The sequence below is a fragment of the Castor canadensis genome, chromosome 4 (genome assembly GCF_047511655.1).
Source record: "Castor canadensis chromosome 4, mCasCan1.hap1v2, whole genome shotgun sequence".
In the NCBI taxonomy this organism is placed as follows: Eukaryota; Metazoa; Chordata; class Mammalia; order Rodentia; family Castoridae; genus Castor; species Castor canadensis.
Window position 1 is genome coordinate 57,586,272 of NC_133389.1, and position 23,553 is coordinate 57,609,824.

Here is a 23,553-nt window from a genome sequence, read left to right on the forward strand (position 1 = left end):
ATCACAGCACTGCATGGTACCAAGAGAAGAGGCAAATAGTTTTTGGTGGTTTTTTTTAAACCTCTTTTGCTGCAAGGATAAATCTCAGAAGTGTTTACCGCATCGTTAGGGATTTATACAGCCAGCAATCATGATTTGCTGGGTTGTTTTTCGAATCCTAACTCAAACACAAAAAAATGCAGTCCTAAATCGGAGGGAGGAATCTCTTGGCACTCACCAGACCCCATCCACATCCTTCATCATTTTGCCGGAGCTCAGCCACCGGCACTGGAGGACAAGCGAAAAGTGACAGTGCACTGCTCGTTGCGCAGGGAAGGCCAGCGCGGACTTGGCTTTCCACTGCATAGCCCACTTTTCTCCTTAATATGGCTTCAATTTCCCCGCGCACTGTGCTGCAAGCCTTGCCCTATGCAAGCAAGCTGTTTCTCGTCTCCCGCGCAGTCCCAGGCGCGCACCCTGGACTGCCAGCCCCGGGCTCCGATGGGGCGGGGCGCCTGCGCAGAGTCCCCAGGGCTGCGCGTCCCCCGGGGCTGCCGCGGCACCGCCATCCGAACAGCTGCCAGGGCGGGAGCCCTGCCACTGGGCGGTTTGTAACACGCCCTCTCGGGGCAGGAGGAAAGGGAGACGGCGCCCACACGGAAAACTAGTCCCAGAAGGGCCCTGACCCAGTATGCAAATGGTCCTGTGGGAGAGACAGTGTAGGGTAGGGTTTGAGCAATCTTCTCTGAATTTACACAATAGGAGTGGAATTAAATCTCCTTTTCTCAACCACGTTCCCCACAAAGTTTGAAGAGAAGAAAACAAAAGAAAAAGAAACTTCATTTCCCCAAGTTTTCTAGTAATTTGCTCCTTGGTGGCTTACAGTGTCAGGCTAGGTAATGGTTTATGTGTGATACACTGTATAGCCACTACTCAGCGTTTGTAAATTCTTCCATATGTCACCAGTCACACCAAGCAGCTCAAGGGCAGGTATCTGCCTCCTCAGTCATATCACCAGGTTCCTCTGTAGAGCTGTCTGGCAGCAATTTCTTAGGCATAAGTTTTGACTTTCTTTCCAATCTGCTCTCAATGTCTTTTTGGGATTGTTATCCTTTTCCTCCTGAACAACAACAACAAATCAGTCGTGTGAGCCCTCCTCTCACTTTCTCAACATTCTTAAAGCAGAAAGGACAGTTATGGAGACACAGGGTATTTGAATTAGTAAGAGGTCAGGACCTTCATGGGCCTAATAAATGATGGGTATGGGATGTTCTCAATTCTCTGAGATAACCCACTTTCACCCCTCAAAGTGTCTCTGTCCTAATAAACTTAACTATAATATTGTCATTCTCGACCTAGAAAGGTCCCACTTCCAGTCTGTTGAAAATATATTCCTTTCCTAATAAACTTTGCTATCACTTTATTAAAAAAAAAAAAGTGGGTTATGCTCTAGCACCAGAAAACTTAGTTCCTGCATGGATGTGACACCAGAGAACCATACTTGCCTCTGTCAAAACAGAAGAGGAAAACCCCCAAAGTTTGGGTTAATTAGAGGTCACTGGTCATCCTGGTTGCCTGGGATGGGTATGTTTTCTAGATGGCCTGTCCCAGATCTGGGAAAGAAGATGAAGCAGGCACTTCCTAAGTAAACATGTGTTGTGAAGCAAGCTCTGAGGCTCAGGAAAGCCAGTCTGAATAATCTTGGTGAAGGGCAGATTACGACACATCAAGTCTCAAGACTAAATCCGGGAGTTTAGAACAAGAATACCCAATTCTCCAATTTGCTGGTTGGGATTCCATAGCTCCTGGGAACTATCATAGAAACTTCAGCTATTCTGATAGACCTCAAAACTTGGAGCTAATGGTTCTCAATTACATCTGAATACCTGGCCTACCACAGGGGTAGCTAAACACCAAAACTGGTGGCTCACATCTGTATTCCTAGCTACTCAGGAGGCAGAGATCAGAAGGATTGTGGTTTGAAGCCAGAACTTATCTCAAAAAAAAAAAAGAGTAGCTAAGTAAGACAGTGCTTCTCAAAAGAGGAGACAACACTGCTCTAGATAGTCATCCAGGTGACACACACCAGATAGGTAGGGGATAACTTGTAACTTGGATGTCTTCCTGGAAGTAAAACAAGGAACATCTTTCTTCATTCAGCAAGGTCTGAGAGAACCCTGGATTCAGGTCCCTAGTGACAATATTTGGGGTGGAGTTGTTGCTCTCTGCTTCCTGGGGTTTTGCCCTCTTGTTCTGTGAATGGAAATTCCCTATTGGCTGCAGGATACTGGCATTTTCAGTATTCTAGGCCTAGGGTGGGGATGATGACTTGGACCTGAGTAAAACCATGCAACAGAAGGGCTTTGGACAAGCAGATGACAACTCATATTTCCTTGCTCTCCACACTTTCTTTTCCAAAGAACTACAAATTCTCTTTAAATTTAAGAAAGAAGCTCTAACAGATCTTCTGGGTTTTTGTTTCTTTTTTCCATTGAACTTAGCATGTGAGATAAAATGTTTCCTCCTGAAAATACATTTTATGTTTGTTACACATGCCTTGAAGAAGTAAGAAAATAATATGCAATAAATGGAACACACCTGTGGAAGTAGAACGCAAAGACCTAAAATCTGATAAAGAAATGAGAAAAAAAGATGGTGGAGTAGCTCAAGTGCAGACCATCTGTCTAGCAAGCATGAGACCCCGAGTTCAAATCCCAGTATAGCTTAAAAAAAAAAACCAAAAAGAAATGAGAAAAAGAAGAAAGTAAGCTGAGTACAATGGTACACACTTATAATCCAGCACTCAGGAGACTAGGGGAATCTAGAGTTCTGGTTCTAGGCTAGCCTGGCACTAGATGAGCAAGACCTCATCTCAAAAGGAAGAGGAGATTTTCGAACACTAGAAAAGGGGGAAAATTAAAAAAAAAAAAAAAAAAGAGAGAAGGAGAGCCAGGCACCAGTGACTCACACATGTAATCCTAGCTAACTGGGAGGCTGAGATTGGGAGGATCAAAGTTCAAGGCCAGCCAGGGCAAAATAACCAGAGCAAAATGGACTGGAGATGTGGCTAAAGCAATAGAGCGCCTGCTTTGCAAGTGTGAAGCCCAGAGTTCAAACCCCAGTCCCACAAAAAAAAAAAACAAAAAAGAAAGAAAGAAAGAAAGAAAAAGAAAAGAAAGAGGAGGAGGGGAAGAAGGAGAAGGAGGAAGTGAAAAAGAAGAAAGTAGTATCTTGATATAATTTTGAAACTATTTGAAAATGTGCAATACCAAGCTACGACAATAGTGGGAAGAGAAATGAGTCTCTTAGGGATGCTAGAGAAAAAAGAGAAAGGGAGCTATAATAGGGAATGAAGCAGACAGGCTGCACTGTGGGCTCTTCTCATACACACAAAGCAGCCCAACCTGGTATTATAGAGTTCTGGAAGAGGCCTTAGAATTAGGCATATTTCCAAGAAAATTCTTGAATTTCACTATTGTTCTGCAGCATGGTGGCAATTAACTTAAAGGGAGCTGGCTTGGCCCTCAAGGCCAAGGCCAAAGGGGCCAGCAGAACCTGAAAAGACTTGTGAGATCTAGTCTCAAGGCATACCTTCTAATTATGTTTTCACAGAGCAAGGAAAGGCCACTTGGGAAATTCATTCATTCTTTCAGCAAACATTTACTAAGAGTCTACTACGCCAGGCAATATGCTAGATGGGTATGACACACGGTGCTAAGTTCCTCCCTCGTGGAGTTGTATCTTGGTGGCGGGTAATGGGAAAACGTGATAGGAAGCGTGCAGACCCAGATAGAAACCTTCTGGATTTGCCACGTTGAGACAGATGCAGCTGAGCATGATTGAGCAACTCCAGAGGTAGTTAATTTCTTCAATGGGATTAGGGAACATTGAGTATTTTTCTTCTCCTAAGAAATGGAAAACAGACAAATAAAAATATGGTTTGTGGTGATTTTAGCTGCAATGTAAAAACTGGCTCTGGATGAAACAGTTTGTTTTAATAATCACAATTTGATCATTCCACTACTTTTTATTTGGAAAAAATTAAGACACTTTAAAGTCTTTTGACTTTCCTACTCAAAGGATGATAATACAAACTATCTCATATGTGCTCTCCCCTAAAAGAACTAGTATTGGGTTTTAATTTTGTTTTCAGATTTGCTTCTAAACGTGTTTACTTTATTTTTTTTCCCTTTACACCAATGAGCTGCAGACCTACAGGTAAGTACATGTTCTTCCCTTCTGTCCTAGTCTTCTGTCTTAGGAAGCCACTGGAATGGAGAACGACTATTTTAGTCTCTTCACTGAGTTCCCTAAGGTCTCTGGTTCTGGAAAGGTGAAAACTAAGAGACTTTTGAGTGTAAGCAAAAGAGTGTTAGAGAAAGGCATGATTCTGCTAGCACAGTTGAGAGTCGATGGCCTGAAGCAGCAGATTTTCTCTGAAAGTTAGAATGGGGGCTTAAAACACTTGTCAGTCCAGGATGGGGTCTGTGCTGGGGTTCTGTGTAGTCAGCCTCCTTCACACTTGGGTGAATACAATCTTTCCAGATTGTTCAACCAAATGTGGCACTGTAGTTTAGACTTTGAATGTCCTCCAAAGGTCCATGTATTAAAAGCTTGGTTACCAGCCTGTGGTGATATTGGGAGATGGTGCAAATGGAGGAGGTGGGGCACGGTGGAAGCAAGTTAGGTCATTGGGGTCGTGCCCTTGGAGGTGATATTGGGACCCCAGCCCCTTCCTCTCTTTCACTTCCCAGCTGCCAGGAGGTGAGCAGCCTCCATGCCATGATATACTGTGCTGCCACAGTACAAGTCAATAGGCCAAGTGACCATGGACTGAAACTCCTGGAACTATGAGCCAAAACAATCCTTTTCCTTTATTAAGTTGATTTCCTCAGGTGTTTCGTCACTGTGACAGAAAGCTGACTAACAGATGTGGTTAACAGACTTTTACCACCATAGGGCACAACAACGTATCTTCCAGAATAATGATCTCTGTTGTATCCCCGTGTATGCTATTTAACCATGATTTACAACCATCTACTTATGTGACAATCATACGATAAACCCTGTTTGTTTTGCTGTGCAACTTTATAGAAGTAAATCTGGAAGTTTGTAGATCCCTTCCTCTTTTTTCTTTCCCTCTTCAGCTGCTAGAAGTGGGAAGAAGACTCACCCACTTACATGTTCTCAACCCCTCACTCCACAACAGAAGTTAAAGCAGAACTTAATAATAGAGAGGACAATCTGGGTTAGTTCCCTACATAAAGCCAAGAAGATTTTTTGGAAGGCCATTCCTGTTTTTCCTTTGGAAAAATGTGCTTAAATTATGTCAAAGCACTCCCCAACCCTTACTGAACTGGGTGTTCACAGAATGGTATGGGGCAGAGCAGGTAACTGCATTTCATTTCAGTCAACTTGGGCTCAAACTATGAAGTGCCACCTCAGAGTCCATAAAGTGGCTGGATTCCAGCCACTTCCAACCCAGTTGTGCTCCTTTTCTCAACATTTAGGGAAAACTGGATCTGAATCTACTTAAGTAGAAGCCATCTGAGTGTTACTTCCTTCACTTTTCTTTAAAACTGTGATAAGAATACTTAACATGGAATCTCCCCTCTTAACAGTTTTTAAGTGAACCATACATTGTTGCAGGTTTTTAGGTGGACCATACAATATTGTTGAGTCTCACTACCCCCCCACCCCTAGCAGACCTGAATCCCTATCCTCCTATTTATCCTTCTGCCTTAGATGGGATGAAGGTACTTTCCACCATGCCTGGCCATTGAGATTGGTTGAGATGGGGTCTCATGAATGTTTTGCCCAGGCTGGCCTTGAACTACGACCTTCACAATCTCAGCCTCCCAAGTGAGGATTACAAGTGTGAGCCTTATGAATGGTGGGTACAGTGTTGTACAGCACATCTCTAGACTTCTTCCTCTTGCATCACTGAAATTTTATACCTGTTGATTTGCAACTCCTCACCTCCCAATCCCCACAGCCCTGGCAATCAACAACCTACTCTTTGATTCACTCTATGAATTTATTTTATTTTCTGAGTCAGGGTCTCACTGTGCTGCCATGTTGTCTCAAACTCCTGGACTCAAGTGATCATCCAGCCTCAGCCTCCTGCGTAGCTGGTTGCTCAAGCGTGAGGTTTGAATTTGCCTATTCTAGATGTCAGGTAGGTAGAATCGTGCAGTGGCCGTCTTTCTGGAGCTAGCTTATTTCACTGAGTATAATGTCCAGGTTTGTTCACATTGTCTTGTATGAGTTCCTTCCTTTGTGTGTGTGTGTATTGTTGTTGTTGTTGTTTTGTTTTTTTAGATAAGGTCTTGCTATATAGCCCTGGCTGGCCCCAAATTCTTGAACTTCCTGCCTTAGGCTCCTGAGAGCTGGGATTACAGGCATGTGCCACCAAATTTAGCTCCTTTATCAACACTTTGTAGCAAGTGCCAATGGATGGGGGAAGAGGGTGTAACAAGTCAATGGAGGAATTTGAAGAAATTCCCCAAACTCCATCGCTATCTCCCATTAGGAAGGGAGAGCCAAATACAACTATGTGAAATGGCTTTGCAAGGTAATTTCAGTTGTGAAAAGAATAGAGGATGCCAGGTATTTATGGCTCATGCCTATAATCTTAGCTACTCAGGAGGCAAAGATCAGGAGGATCGGGGTTTGAGGCCAGCCCAGACAAAAATCAAGACCCTATCTCAAAAACACCCAACACACATAAAAGGGCTGGTGGAGTGGGTTAAGTGGAAACAAACCTGCCTAGTAAGTATAAGGCCCTGAGTTCAAACCCAGTACTGTCAAAAAAAAAAAAAAAAGTAGATTATACATCATTATGAGGAAGAGAGAAAGATTCTTGTGTGGTAGGTGGTAGGGGTCATTTATACAATCTGTGATTTGAAATTTCCTTATACATAATTATCACATGTAATCCAAGAGGATTTGGTCTTGGAGCTGAAAAAGCAGGACTGCTTCCAATTCTGATTATCATGTCCAGCTCCATGGTCGTCAGGCATCAGAAATAGAGAAGAACAGACATATTTCTTATACCTTTACTGTAGCTTCCCTAAAACCTAGACACTGCAGGTCACCACAAAGGAGTCCATCTGGCTGGCCACCAGTGGGATACATCTTCCCATCTCTTTGCCATCTCTACTGTAATTCACTGAGTATGTTTCTTTCCGGTCGAACTTTGTTTCTTTAATATACAGGTGGTGGACTGAGGAACGACCAGCCTTCCCACGTAATAGTGTTGATCTCCGGAGAGCTTATCACACTTTCAGCATTCTTATTTGTCAAATAGTCATACTGTATCAACACAGAAGTACTGATTGCTCAATAAATAAAAATTGTTAGGGTGTAGCAGGACTTATAACTCATTTATTTAAACTTTATTCTTTAGTTCTAGGGCATTTACTTGGGAAGCTAAAAGATGGTGTGATACAAAACAGGACATTATTTTTCCTCTTAGTCTTTATATTTTAATATCTCTCCCTTACAGTGTGGACTGATTGAATGTCCCCTCTGTTGATGGCTTTCATTCTAGCAGATTTTCACAAATGTTACTGGGTGGACAAACCATTTCTTTTGTCTATATGTGTGAGGAATCCATAATAATTATTTAAGGTCCCAGATTTCAGTGTGTCTGTATAAAGTCTGCCATGGTTTCCCCCACGTATCAGAACTAGAATAGTAGTCCACTGGCTGCTGGGTGATGAGCACACATAGAAGAGATAGGATCTTAACCAACACTGGACAACAGACCCCACCAGTCAAGGCCATTCTCAGAAAACAGACTCACTACAAAATGAAGGGTTAGAATCGTGCTCATGAATGGTAGCTTTTATTGCAAATCAAGGTCCATCTTGATCAGGTACAAAGAGTATATGACAGACAAATCTGGCCGACCTGTAGAGCTGTGCTCCCACCCTGTTTTCCCACACAGTGCTTAGCCACATGGTTCAAAGCCACAGTAAAGCCATGGTCCAATCTTTCACTGCTGCCCACTAGTCCTCTGAGATGTTCTTGGTTACCTGCCTGTCTGACCCACTCCATTCTCAATTCAGTTCCTAGTCCTTCATCTTCAACAGTAACCTTGCATATCATGAGATGAAGAAAAGGAAAGAATCAAGCATGAATAATCTCAGCGATCTGTCTTCTCCTAATACTTCCCAAACACACACCAGTCCTCTAAAGTTTTCAACTTCCTGAACCCTGACTACTTTTCTGTATCCTCTCTCGGCATTTGTCTGTCCTTGGCCTGATTCCTTCACAGTTTCCAGAACTGCTGCATAGGCAAGTTTCTCTGTGATCCGTGTCTCTCTGCTAGTGTCTTACCCACGGTACCTAGAAGTATCCTCACATCTGTCCCATTCTAAGGGAGAAAATCCTTCCCACCCTCATGGTTGCCTCCAGCCACCATACAACAGCTCTTTTCCCCTATTGTTGAATTGTGTCCTCCCAAAATTCTTATGTTGAGTGTAACTTATAGTACCTCAGAATGTGACTATTGGAGGTAGAGACCTTAGAAAGGTAATTAGGTTAAAATGAGCTCATTAGCTTGGACCCTAACCCAGTATGACTGGTGTCCTTATAAGAAGAGGACATTAGGAACTGGGCACAGTGGTGTGCTACTTTAGTCCCAGCGCTTGGGAGACTAAAGCAGGAGGACCACTTGAGCTCAGTAGTCGAAGGTCAGTCTGGGCAACCTCGTGAGCCCCCCATCAACAAAACGAAACAAAAACACAATGAGAACATTAGGACACAGACACGCACAAAGGGAAGACCATGTGAAGACATGGGAGAAGATGGCCATCTACAAGCCAAGGTGGGAGGCAGAAGAAATCTTGATCTTGGTCTTGTAGCCTCCAACACTGTGAGAAAATAAATTTATGTTGTTTAAGCTACCTGGTCCATGTTACTTGTTATGGCGGGTCCTAGGAAATTAATAGAGTCTCTTTGAACCCTGAGTCTCTCAAGGGTGAACATGTCTTTGCTCTACTTCCTCAGCTCCTGTTTGTCTCCAATCCCGGCAGCCCGGTTTGCCCTTTATCCTTCTCACTATCTCCACAGACTCTGCATTTGATACCAGGGAAACTCAGCTCCCTTGGCTCCCACACCTTATACTCTGCCTCACTTTGTACCTCCCTGATGCTGTTTTTCTGTTCTCTATGGATTTTCTTAAGTCTCTTCAGGTTGGACACAGAATTCAATCCTGAGCTCCAACCAACAGAGACATTCAGTTGGTTCACACTATGAGGAAATAGGAAGACTAGCAAGAGAAATCATTTCCCATTTTGTACCATACCATCTTTTAGTTTTCCAGGTAAATGTCAAGCTTTTCTGAGATTCACCATTGTCTTTATGCTGCTACAACAGGTTAGGTAATTTACAAGTAATAGAAATTTAGTGGAGGTGTGGCTTAAGCAGTAGAGCACCTTTTTGCAAGCATGAAGCCCTGAGTTCAAACCCTAGTCCCACCAAAAAAAATAAAAAAGAAGAAATTTATTGGGCTGGGGGCAAACTTAAGTCACAGAATGCCTGACTAGCAAGCATCATCAGGCCCTGAGTTCAAACCTCAGTATCACAAAAAGAGAAAGAGAAAAAGGAAGGAAGGAAGTTATTTGTTACAGTTCTGGTTGAAGGGAACGCCAAGGTCAAGGCACTAACAATTTGTATGCATGGTGAAAACTGCTCTGTCTTCCAAGAGAGCACCTTGTTGCTGAGTCTGGCTTTTTTATTTTGTTTTGTTTTTTGGGTTTTTTTGGTACTAGGGTTTGAACTCAGGGTCTACACCTTGAGCCACTCCACCAGTCCTTTTTTGTGATGGGTTGTTTTGAGATAGGATTTTGCAAACTGTTTGTCTGGGCTGGCTTCGAACCATGATCCTCCTGATCTCTGACTCCTGAGTAGCTAGGATTACAGGCGTGAGCCACCATCAGTCCAGTTGTTGCTGAGTCTTCACTTGGTAGAAGGGATAGAAGAAAATGAATCCACACCTTCAATCCCTTTTATAAGGGCTCTAAACCCATCCATAGGGCTCTCAGGCCTTATTCCTTATACATTGGCAATTCAGTTTTAATATATGGATTTAGGGGGGACACATTTAATTTACATCATCCATGGGATAGATTCAAAATTCCCCTCAATGGGGAAGGAAAGACCAAGCTATCCAGGCTCTCTTTGCTCCGTCATTGTGGTCTTTGAGTGCTCTGCAAACTATGCTATCCCAAATTCTCGAGCTGTTTCTCTCCACAGAGTCTCTGTGGGTGCCAAACACCAAGCAGGGGTTGCCTCTTCCTTTTAGTGGCCTGTGATAGCTCTGCCTCTTAGCCTCACAATGTCCTCATCTTTCTGACTCTGTTCCCAGGCATCTTATCTGTTTTCACCTCTCCCTCCTCACTGTTCCTCCGACTCTACGCATAACTGTGTCTGCCCTTTCCTCATTCTTCTCAGCTCCATCTATTTATATATCTGGTTTCAACCAGACCATTAGCTCTTTGATCGCATAGACCGTGCTTATGAAACCCCTGGTGTCCCACTGAAAGAATACCTGAGTCATCTATGAACTCTATGTCAACCAGAAAACAAACATTCTAGTCCTTAAGCATTTTGATCCGTTAAGGTTTCATCACAGCTTGCACCGCTTTTTAATTTATGCTGTTTAATAGTTCACTGATACAATCTGAGCTGGGCTGTTATTCCTCTTGGGTTGCCTTTCATAACACTAGGTGTAGTGGCTGGGCTGAGAGAGCCAAACCATCTGGGATAAGTTGGACATTCTGTGGGAGAATTAAATTTCCTTGTGCAAATGCTCCTCAATTTACAGTGGCGTTGCACCCCAATAAATCCATCATAACTTGAAAATATCATAAATCAAAAAGGCATTTAATTCTCCTAACCTACTAATCATTCTAGCTTAGCAATACTATCTATGTGTGGTCTGGCGAGGCTGGTGGGGCAGGGGGCTGTGACTTGCGGTGCTGCCCAGCACCACCAGAGAAAATTTTACTGCCTACCACTAAGCCTGAGAAAATTGCAAGATTCAATTCCAAGGATGGGCTGGAGGCATGGTTTGAATGCAAGGCCCTGAGTTCAAATCTCAGCACTGCAAAAAAAAAAATCCGAAAGATCATTGCTAAGTAAATGTGTGTCACTTTCAAACTATCATAAATTGGGGCCGGTCTGGACTCAAATTTTGGCTTCATTTTAATCACTTGACTTTTCTTTCTTTTCCTGTTATAACCTTTAGGGGTGAAGGAGGAGAGAGGAATAAAAAACACAAGTCCACCCGTGACTTTAAAGTCACAGATTTTTCATCAACCCAAACCTGTGTAATATGGAATTGGGAATGTCCACACGGAGATGCATGCGTGAATGTGTCCTCCTGGCCCAGTAGTCGCTTCCCATATACATCAATGACCCGGAGCTGTAGCACCTGCTTCAGCCTCTCTCCTGCTGAGACTGAAGGCATGCACAATGTTTTTAAAGAGCAATTTTGTGTGAGGCATGTCAACATACACCTGTAATCCCAGTAACTCCAGATTAAGAGTCTGAGATCAGCCTAGAGAACATAGAAAGATCCTTGCTCATTTAAAAAAAAAAGAGCAAATTGTAAAAACTCATCTAGTTTTCATATTTTTTTCTAGTCCAGGGCCCATCCCAATATGAACCAAATGAAATTGGTTCATATTTCTGTGATCTTGTGACATATATGTATGTGTATATGTGTGCATATGTAAGTATATATATATATATATTACATAGAGTATACATATATAAACACATATATATTTTGACTTTGTCCACAGTTCCTAGCCACAAAAACTAGAGTTTCTCTTCACCAAGGCACATAATAGAAACTCTATAAACATTTTCTACCTTGGAGTTGGCCATAAAGAAATTCTCTGACCTGCCTTGTCCAATAGTAGATGATAAGACCCCATGAGAAGCGGTACTTCCTCCTCATACCTATGAGGAGGGAATATTTAAGAATATGAAAAAAGCGGCCTTACTGGGTTTCTCCACTCAGCCTATTAGCATAGATCACACCCTTTTTGTCTAATCCCACTTCAACACAGTTGCCCATGTTTCAGTCATGCAATCAAGTCTGCATAAATACCCAAAAGGACAGGGTATAGAGAGCTTCCAGATAGCTGAGTAAGTGCAGGTTCCAAGAGGGAGGTGCACCCTCCTCCCTCCCATATTACGCTCATTTCTTCATCCATTCTTCCTAATGTCCTTTGCAATAAACTGGTAAACATGTTTCCCTGAGTTCTGTGAGTTGCTAGAACAAATTAATTGAACCTGAAGAGGGGGTGTGGGAACCCAGATTTTTAGCCTTTCTTTTGGAAGCACAGTAAAACAATCTGGGGGTTGTGATTGGCATCTAAAGTATGGGGTGGGCGGGTCTTGGTCCTTCACCCTGTGGTATTTGAAGCTATCTCCAGGGAGATGGGGTCAAAATGGAATTAAATTAGACACCAGCTGGCATCCATTCTAAAATTAATTGCTTGCTTTAGCATGGGGAGAAATCCCCACACCTCGTGGGGTAACAGAAATGATCTGTTATAAGTGTATAATAGGAAGAAGAGAATTTAAGTTGCTTTTTCCCATTATTTCTACATAGTTTCCCTAGGTAGTATAAAATTGAAGAACTGGACACTGTGTTTGAAGTCTATTGTATTCATATTCCACAGAAATAGTTTTTGTTTAAAAAGACCATGGAAGATCTTGCTGGGTGAGTCAGTCTGCCTCTCAGCAACCTGTGGAATCAGGCAAACTGCTGGCCGCAGAATAGATCTGTGTCCTGGTCTGGTGTGGCCTTGCACTTGTCATGTCATCTCACCTCTTCATGGCTTTTCCCCCTCCTCAGCTTCCACATGCCACCCCAAGAAGGACACGCCCAAAGGATGCTCTCTATAGTCTGTCTGGCACCAGCCCTACAAAGTAAAATGAATGAAGCATTCCTGAAAGTTGAACATAAGCCACATTACATATGATTTCCTTTTCATTACAGCCACTTCCTCTGTGGTCACTAATTTCAAATTGACCAGAATTTGGAAAAAGAGATAATGCAGTGTCTGAGGGGTTGGGGAGGACATGTGGGGGTGTGGGGGAGGGAGTGGGGGAGACAACAAGAACTATTGGCTACTCATTTCAAAAGTAAAATGAAAACAAAACCGCAAGCAGCTAGGATGCACCAGGCTCCCTGCTTAGCAATGCACACAGCTGGTGGCAGATGAAGGGCAGACCTCAGACTGAGTGCTGCCATGTCTGCCACCCACAAGTTCATGGGCTGTGGGAACCCATCAGTGGCAGTTCTGGGCAGCCTGGTGATCAGGCCGATAGCCAGTCACAATAATGACTGTGCACAGCTTCTGTAACAAAACCTGAAACCAGGGAAACCTTACTTCAGGTTTCATCACCAGCACGGTATCCCTGCCAAGGCTCCCAAGTCTTCTGGGGGACAGAGGGCCAAGTTTCATTAACCTGGATGCTATTACCAGGCAAAATTAAAGTAGAATGGATCTGCCTCCTGCACACGTTCTAGGTTTATCAGTTCATTTCAGATAAAGCCTGAAATTTCCACATATAAGTTGTCCACAATTCAAGAGGCAAAAGAAAGATTTCAAAGTACATAAATCAGTATTTCATCCTTGGCTCGTTGAAACCTGAGTCTGTTTTTTTTTTCCCTACAGCCATAGACTGCATTCCTGGTCAGAAGCAGAAGCATTCTGTTCCATCTGGCCGTTTCATTCCAGGTTAGATAATACCAGACGTATCTATGTAACATACAAGCCACTGTCAAATAGCACTGAGCCATCTCCAGAGACAGCTGTTTCACACAAGGGCTTCATTGTCTGAGGCAGGCTTGTATCGTTTTACTTCAAATGCTGGGGGGAACACAAGCATTTTGTCAGCTGCCATAGATTGGAGGACAGCCCCGCTTGCTGTAGAGTTTCATTATTTGGTTATCAAGTGAAAAACTTGCTATGAACTGGGAGGGCTGAAGGTTTACAACAAAAACTAAAGCCTTTGTTCTCCTCTGCTTTTATCAGGGAAAATAACAGCTCCCCACACCCAAAGAACTTATGGTTATACTTTTCGAAAGATAGCCTGAGGTAACGGGCTACTGAAAGTGCGGGCTTCCTTCCTTGTTTGCTAATCACACCTAGTTTTAGGTCAACCAGGGAAGTGTTTGCCAGCCCAGGGGTGCCAAAAACAGTATCCTAGAAGGTGCTGTCAGAATTAGGGTAACGGCATCACAAAATAATTGATAACCGAATTTTATTTTAAATGAGATAGAGCTTTTCTTCTTCAACTCTCAAATTTAAAAAATAATAACCGAAACACCTATACCCCAAATCTGTACTTCCTGCCATTGGGCAAGTAGATTCGTTACCAACCTTTTTTCCCCACCATGGATATTTTGAATTCAGAAAGTTATTTAATAAAGATGTCTCACTTTTTTTTTTTCAATACTAGAGTTGGCACTCAGGGCCTTGTACTTGATAGGCAAGTGCTCTACAACTTGAGCCACCTCTAGCCCTTTTTGCATTAGGTTATTTTTCAGATAGAGTCTCCTACCAATGTCTTCTATGTAGCTGGGATTACAGGTGTGAACTACCACACCTGGAAAAATGTCTTACATTCTTATGAACATGATGATAGTTTTGGCAGCTGCAGTCTTTTGGAAGGGATATAATCTATCATCATAATAATAATAATCACACAACACACACGTATGGATTGAACCTAGAGACTTGAACACACCAAGCAAGTACTCTACTACTGAGCTATACCCCCAGCCCACCCATTTTTAGTTGTACAATTGGAGGCATTAATTATTGTACAATTCACCAAGCATTTTTAAATGTTTAAGGACTGGAGGAGTGGCTTAAGCGGTAAGTGCACCGAAGGCCCTGAGTTCAAACCCCAGTACCGCCAATAAAATAAAATATTTAATAATTAGGATGATTCTAGTACCCCACAACATAAAGTAAGCAAGCATGATTAGAATTTTCCTTTCTCTCACCCTACCTAGTTTATCTTTCTACGGTGACTATGAAGACCAGATCTCCTGGGAGGATTTTCTTAAGCAGTCACTTTTTTCTTCCCTCACTCCCACCTTTCCATTCTTTTCTTTCTTTCTTTTTTATTGGGGGGGGGCATTGGGAGGGTCACACAAAAATTTATGATGTGCCTAAAACCTGAGAGTAGTAGATTCCAAGAAGGCACGTTTATCATGATCCTTGAAGAGGATCCTCCTCCAGCACCACCCAAAGAACACATCGGGTGGCTTGGCTAACAGCTAGCTATAACTGTGCTTGACCTACTTATCAAAACTATTGTTTCTGGTGTACACGGGCGAAAAACAAAGAAATAAACGCTTGTTACTTAGGACTTGGCTCTTCCCTGGGCAAATAGGATTGGCTTTTCTTCTTTGCCACCCCTCTTATTAAAAAAAAAAAAAAGGAGAGGATAAATCAGAGAATTTGGAAAACAAAGGTCCTCTACAACTCTAGGCCAGTTATCAGAACAGAATCATGGTTGCCAAGGAACCAGGGGCAGATATGTGTGGAGGGCTTTACTGAGGGTAGTGCCAAGCAACGCAAAGTATCATTATGCTGTCAAATGTTATTCAAGTTGTATCTGTTCTACCAGACACTTCTGTGTTCTGTGACCTTGGACAAAATACAGCCAGAGAGCTGTTTTGAGGGCAAATAAAACAGCACCTGTCAAAGTCTCTACCCACTGTCAGAGGTATTGTAAGGACAAAATGAATATTCCTTGTCCTCCCTTCTTGCTGTGGAGGACTGCTGCGGCTTTTAGGGTCTGCTTCTCACTCATTTGGATTTGCCTCATTTGAAATGACTGAATCTTCGCCCTGAGAGTTTGCAGCTGTGCTGTTTAAAATTTTGGAACCCTAAATAGGGGTGCCCGTGGCTCATGCCTATAATCCTAGTTACTCAGGAGGCAGAGATTAGGAAGATAGTAGTTTCAAAACCAGCCTGGGCAAATAGTTTGTGAGACCCTATCTTGAAAAAAATCCATCATGAAAAAGGGGCTGGTGGAGTGACGAAAGGTGTAGACCCCAGTACTGCCAAAAAAAAAAAAAAAAAGGAATCCTAGCAGTTTGAAGTTTGTGTTTCTCAGAACATGAGGAAATAGAAGGGACCTTTAAGTATTTGTGGCATGGAATTATGGAAGAGACACACTGGACTCATTTAGACTACCCTCCTGAACAACACAGAAGTACTTTCATAGCAGGTTTCCATCTCTCTGTCAAATCCTTGCCTTGGTCAGAAGAGCTCAATTTCTCACAAGAGAGCACCCCTTGCAGCTTTTGGCAACAATAACTGCCAACTGCTTGCTGCAGTCTGAACGTGTGCACCCCTCCAAAATTCATGTGTTGAAACCTAATCACTGAAATATTAGGAGATGAGGGCCTATAAGAGGTGGTTAGGCTATGAGGGTGGGGCCCTTATAAATAGGATTAGTGCCCTTATAAAAGACTCTCCAGGGTGCTTGTTTACCTTCCTTCCACCATGTGAGAATGTAACAAGAAAAAGCCATGCTAGAGGTAGAGAGTGAGCCCTCACCAGACACCAAATCTGTTGATTTTGGACTTCACAGTCTCCAGAATGGTGAGCCCGAGATTTCAGTTATTTATAAATTTTCCAGTCTAGGTAATTTTGTTATAGCAGCCTGAACAGACTAAAATATTAGTTATTTGAGTACTTTTTAAGCTAACTAGAAAGAAAGGTTTTGCTAAGTAAAATGCTTTCATAAAACAAATTTTCCAAAATATTTCAAGAATTCAAATATATATTTAATGATCCCCTACTATGTATCAAGAGGCTGGAGATATAAAGATTAACAGATAAGAATAATTTCTATCTTCAGAAAGCTTACTTTCCTTTTTTTGGAAGTATGGGGGTTGAACTCAGGGCTTCACTCTTGCTAGGCAAGTGCTTTACCATTGGAGTCACACCCCCAGCCCTTTTTACTTTAGTTATTTTTCAGATAGGGTCTTACACTTTTTGATTAGGGCTAGCCTTGGGCCACAATCCTCCCTACACCTCCTAACTACCTGGGATTACAGGTGTGAACCACCATACCTGGCCCAGAAAAATGACTTTCTAGCAGAAAAGAGAGATACACTGACTATTGTGTATTAGGTGGGGAGTCACACCTAATTCAGCTTGAATAACAAATTCAGCTTTGAACAATAGATGGTTGGGTAGTTTCATCACATTCATTATTTTGGGATGACTGGTAGTGTTCATTTCAAAACACAAATATGCTTCTCAAACACAGCATGAGAACCTGCTTTTCTGGCAGGATGCTTACCCTTTTACATATGTGGTTGTATCAGAATACATGACTTGTTTTCATAGCTCCTTTGGTGTCAAGAAGATTTTCCTATATCTTTATACAATGGGTATCCTCATGCATCATTTTAAAGTTGGGTTGAGAAAAGAAGATCTCATATTGAAAGGCCAATTTAAAAAAAAAAAATCAGAGGAGCAGCTTCCTTGGGTCCTATGGGAAGCCAACAGAGAAGCTCGAATGAGTCCTGAATTAATGAATTGAGTGAATGAAAACCTGAAAGCTTGTTCTTTTGAGCAACAGCACCCATTTCTATTGCTCCTTAGATACTAGCTTCGCACCCCCACCCCCCAGACAACGGGAAAATGTAATAAATTTGGCATACATTCACAAGGGGAAGGGAGAACTAGATCATGTCACCCTTAATTTCCTAACTGAAGCCCACTCCCCCCCCCCACCACTGCTGCTGAGCCATGCTTCGTTTACCTGCCACCAGGACAAAAAGCTAATTCTGCTTGTGCATCAACACTCAGGCTGTGGGTTGGCGCTCAGGTGAGTCTGTGGTGGTACTAGAGGTTAGGGGTCAATGTCAAGGCCATTTGCTTTTCCATGGCCAAGATGTTTGCACTTGTAAGATGAAAGAGCAAAAGTAACTTCACAGAAATCCATGTATGAGTTTTCTCCCTTGTTCATTAAGGCAAGAAATAAGTGAGGAGTCATTTGATAGAATTCAAGCAGGAGGACGACGGAAGAAGAGTTATAAATGAGAGTGGATGTACTGTTTTCATAAAAACGCTATTTCCCTATGGAAGAACCACTGCTCCTTGACATAGCTGGTTTGGTGCATTTAGTGCATCTATCTGACATGATTTACAGCAGATGCTAGATGTAATTATTAAGAAGTTATTGTGAGCTGGGTATCGTCATGGGTGCCTGAAGTCCCAGCTACTCAGGAGACTAAGGCAGGAAGATCATTTGGGTCCAGGAATTGGGGGCCAGCCTGAGCAATGTAGTGAGATCCCCCCAAAGGAAATTATTGCTAGGGATGATAATGCCTGACTATGTTTAGTAAATGTCCTTTATTGTTGTGAGCTATGTAGTGAAGTGACATGATACCTTGGATTTTCTCTAAAATACTCTGGCAAAAATAACAATAAATGGGTGAAGATAAGAAAATAAAACTGGCCAGTTTTGTTGAACTTGGTGATGAGTGTATGCAGATTCATTACATTAAGTAAGGAGTCATTACATGAAACGCTGTATTTTTATGCATGTTTTCAATATGTTCATGACAAAAAAAGTTAAATGGTTATTTAAAAAGCAAGTCTAAAAACTACACCATGACAACATTCTTCTATGTGGTTCCTGCATAGAAAGGAAGAAGGCGTCACACCTACCACTAAGTTTCTTTGATTCAAAAACATCAGCTGGGGTGAATTCAACTACAATATATTGTAAGAACTTTTGTAAATGTCACAATGTAATCCCAGTACAATATTATGATAATAAAAAAGGAAAATAAATAAATAAAACATGGCTCTAAAACAAAGCCGACCAGCTGGAGGATCTACTGCTAATTTAATAATAGTTTTTCAGAAGAAAATAAACATGTAATATTAAATATGCAATGATTACAAACCATGACTCACTTTCAGAATTATTGCAAATGTATAAAATGTGCTTCAGAATTGAGATAATTTGGTAATTTTTCTTTGTCAGTTGTTCATAGTATTAAAGTGAAGCAAGTTTGGCCTAAAACTACCTTGAAACATATTTTAAGTTTGGCCTGAAGGTTTCTCTGTACATAGTGAATTGTAACCTAACAACATGCAAACAGGGTGTAACCTACTGTGTAACAAGTAGCTGAGTCTCAGCCAATCAAAAGCACTCAACTGTTCAAACCATGTTCAAATAAGTTGTAATCAATCTGCCTATGTACTTCCCTTTCTTTATCTGTAAGTCACTTCCTCTTCTCTATTCATAAATGTAACTGTCCATGCAGTGGGGCAAAGCATTCTGAACTATTTTTGGTCTAGATTGCAGCTCTATTCTAAATCACAGATAAAACCTGTTCAAAGCTGCAAAACTAGATTTGTTGTAATTTTCTCTTAACAATAGGAATTGTTGTTAAAAGGTCAAGTTTGAAAATAATGGCATACAAAAAACAGTTATGTTAACCTATTAAATTGGAATTTGTATTAATTACTTTAGTAGCTGAAGGTTTGCTTCCCTAAAATTTGAAAGAAAGTGAATGCTAAACAGGCTTAAAAATGCCAAAATCATGGGTTTGTACTGGCCTATACATTTGGCTTGTTTTAATATTGTATATTAATGAGAACAATAAATCTGAAAATGTTTAAATGGCCAATGCACATATAGACCTTGAAGGTAGTTGGAATTCTTTTCTTTTTCTTTTTGGTGGTACTAGAGTTTGAACTCAGGGTTTCATCCTTGCTAGGCAGGTGTTCTACCACTTCAGCCACTCTGCCAGCCCTTAGTGTGTGTGTGTGTGTGTGTGTGTGTGTGTTGGGTATTTTTGAGATTGAGTCTTGAGAACTATTTGCCTGGGCTAGCCTTGAACCACAATCATCCTAATTTCTGCCTCCTGAGTAGCTCACAAGGGTGAGCCACTAGTGCCCAGCTTAGAATTATTTTCAATCCCTTAAGAATCAATAGCGTTTTAAGATCATCTTTGGGAAGGGAACATGATAGAGAATGTACCACCTCCATGTTCAGCTTGGTGTTTTTCAGAGAAGAAGAAGAAGTCACAGATCTAGAGCTAGAAGGTGTGATACCTGCCCATTGCCTTTCTTTTCATTGTACAGTGCAGGAGCTTCTGGACTTTCAGCTGGAATTGCCTAGCTCTTCCACATGTTCTGGTTTGGGATGGGAAATAGCAAGAGAAGCTGGCAGGAAAGAAAAGCCAACAAATGCAAAATGACCATGACCCAAGTCATGGGGTTCAGACATGCATGGTGGCATTACTTACTGTCTTCCGGTAGGTTGTTTTCCCGCTCTTCTCGCTCCATCTGTTGACACCACCCTTCCATTCGGTCTCGTTCTGCTTGAAGAAGCTTCAGAAACCAGTGACCATCCCGGTGGCACACAGACCTTTGCACGGCCTCCAGTGGGTCTTCTGTGATAGAGTCAATCCAGGGGTCCGGAGGAGGCAGGATAGAGGGGTCAAAATCCGCGTCAAAGTCATCGTCGGCTGCGCAGGCGTGGTAATGGTTTCCTGAGCCCTGAATGCTGACTGTGGAGGTGCTGGCATCTCGGGAGAACTGTCTGGCCATTGGGCCGGGACAAGAATTGTCCTCTATAGATTCCAGGGAATTTTCCAGATTATCATGGAAGTCCAGGTCAGCCTGTACTGCTGTTGTCACACTGTTGGATCGTGTGAACCTGCGGAAGCTTGGGAGAATAGAGAAAGGAGGTTTTTAGTTTTTAAGTATATTTCTTGTTCTTTCTCTTTTTCCTTCTTCCTTTTCTCTCTCTCTCTTTTGGGTTTTTTTTTTTTTTTTGGCAGTCTTGTGGATACTAGGCAAGTGTTCTACCACTTGAGCAAAAACCAGAGCCCTTTTGTCTCTATTTGGCTTCTGAGATAGAGTCTGGCTAACTTTGCTCTAGCTGTCCTTGAACTCCCAATTCTCTGCTTCCACTTCCCTATAATCCTTCTAGCTGGAATTAAAGATGTGGACCACCATCACCCAGCCTCAAGAATATTTCTTTTCTTTCTTTCTTCTTTTGCAGTACTAGGGCTTGATTTGAGCCACTCCACCAACCTTTTTTTTTTTTTTTGTGATAGGTGTTCTCAAAATAGGGTCTCCCAAACTATTTGCCTGGGCTGTTTTTGAAGTGTGATCTTCCTGACCTCTGCCTCCTGAGTAGCTAGGATTACAGGCATGAGCCACTGGCACCTGACCTCAAGGATATTTCTTAAAGTCATATTATATTCTACTCTTGTCAGTGAATGTGATAATGTGTGTGGGGGTGGGGGGTTTCATCTTCTCCGTGTATTTAGTGGAGAAGGGGTTTGGCAGACACTTGACGAAAGCATGTTAATTGCCATAGATCTAATGTAATGAACACAAAGCTGTCATTTTAGTTAAATATGGACTACTCAATCATATCTAGAACAATTTTACAAGCAGGGAAAAGTGTAGAGCTAAGAAGGTCAATACAACGTGAGTGTCCAACTTCTTCCCCAAGTCTAGGATGGCTTAAATCCTGAAATTCAGGTTGGTGGTAGGTGAGGAAACAATTCAATTACATCTTAGTCTGAATAATTTGCTTAGAAATGGGAGAAACCACAACCACTCCTGGACCAAGACCATCATAAATCCTGCATTTTTCCAGGGGCAGCTTTTTACCAAGTGGAACGTTCTGAAAGCAAACTAAAGTTGCATTAGGCCAGGCACTGGTGGCTCACGCCTGTAATCCTAGCTACTTGGGAGGCTGAGAATGTGGGGATAGAGACTTAAGGCCAGCCTCGTCAAATAGTTCACAAGACCCCATCTCCAAAATAATCAGAGTAAAATGGACTGGAGATTTGGCTCAAGCAGTAGAGTGCCTGCTTTGTAAGCTCAAAGCCCCGAGTTTAACCTCAGTCCCACAAAATAAAATAAAATAAAATAAAATAAAGATGTACTAGGTTCCCACTGAAATGAAATCTCTTTCCTAGAGATTCCAAGAATTTGCCATTTAGTCCTGTAAGTCCTCATTGTAGTTTGGTTTAAATCTTTTGAGGTAAAAATCAGCTTACAGTTCTAGAGTTGTCTATTAATCCCCTCCATGTGTCTTTAATTTCCTTTTCCACAATTTTTCTTCCAAAATAATAAGTGATTGACTATCAAAGGCAATCAAAACCCTAAAACTCTAGACCATCAAAATAAAAAAAGGCAAGAAGAATACAGGCAGGTAGTTGCAAGACTTAGGAAGACTGGAGACAGTATAATTATCCCAATAAATCTGTTTTTTTCTCTGAGAGAATTAATGCCAAGAAAAAAGGTGACTACAATATTGATCAGAATTAGTTATGAGGAAGGTCAAAATGATTACATGGCCATGCATTTTATGAACACAGACCAGCAAATGCCAGCCCATCTCACCATTTGCTATTTTCAAGAAATTGCATCTGTTGTCAGCATTAGACTTGGTCACTCCTACTTCTCCAGGGAAGAAGCATTTTGTTTTCTTGCAGTGCTGGGGATCCAACCCAGGGCCTTACACACGCCAGGCAAGCACTCTACTGTGGAGCTATATTCCCCACCCCACCCCTCACTTTTGTAAGTTCTTCAGGAATCAAGGGGGCCAAAGAAAATAAAAAATTAAAAGAAAAAACATTACACTGTGTGAAAGTCTAAAAACAATGGTAAAAGTCACTTGAATTAGCAAAGAAAGGAAGAACAATTTTGTTAAAATGCTTCTTCCAACAAACACTCGTTTCTTGGCGGCTGTAAGCAGTTTCTGCATTCTTCCCATTCATCCCCAAAATATGAAATGTCATCTCCTGAAGCTGCGCTTTCTCTCCAGCTGCATGTGTGTGACTTGGATGCCTCTCCTGCAACAGTTGACATTTTGGCTGTTCTACTAACACAAAATCCTAAGTACAAAAACATTAGGCTTCACTCCGAGACCATGTACTGCCAGAGGCGTTACATTTCCAGACTTACACGAAGCCTGGTCCCTGAGTGTTTTCCATTGGCGCACACTTGCCAACACAAAATCTGTTCCACACAGAAAACAGAATGGCCTACTTCCCCGTGACTCTGTTTTGATCTACACACAACTGTGCTACCAGCATTCCTCAGAGTTGTCTCCTGGCTGTGGCTCTTGTAATGTGTCCACCTTCTTAAGAAAAATTACTTGGCAATAGATTAATAGAAGTTTACAGTTTAGTCACCCAGAAAGAAATAAAAGTTAAGTAAAATTAAAATGGTTTGGGATTAAAAGCGGTGCCTTTGAACTCAGGCAGCTCTGTCCAAGCTGCTCCTTTCTATCAATTAAGTCCCCTAAGCAAGTGATTTCTTCCACCCCGAGCTTTCAAAGAATGTTCTGCTCCACAAAACTGTTTCATGTCATTCATGTGCAAAGTCCCTCTGGGAGGAAGGCTCAATCAAGTTGTTATTATTGTTTTAACATTTTGACAGGAACACAGAAGAGGGTTACTTAAGATTGATTTCTGTATTTTTAAAAAGAATTGATCAGTTCTTGGCCAAGGATTGTAAACCTAAA

At 41.9% G+C, this 23,553-nt stretch overlaps 1 protein-coding gene across 20 annotated transcripts in view; it reads right to left on the bottom strand.

Annotated features, from left to right (window-relative positions):
- Dlgap1 (DLG associated protein 1) overlaps positions 1-23,553 on the bottom strand; it is an 888,020-nt gene that overhangs the window by 11,824 nt on the left and 852,643 nt on the right. For all 20 annotated transcript variants that reach the window (XM_074070239.1, XM_074070238.1, XM_074070237.1 and 17 more), the window contains one exon: positions 20,309-20,730. In XM_074070239.1, coding sequence (XP_073926340.1) covers positions 20,309-20,730 — 422 coding nt within the window. The remainder of the gene's footprint in view (positions 1-20,308; positions 20,731-23,553) is intronic.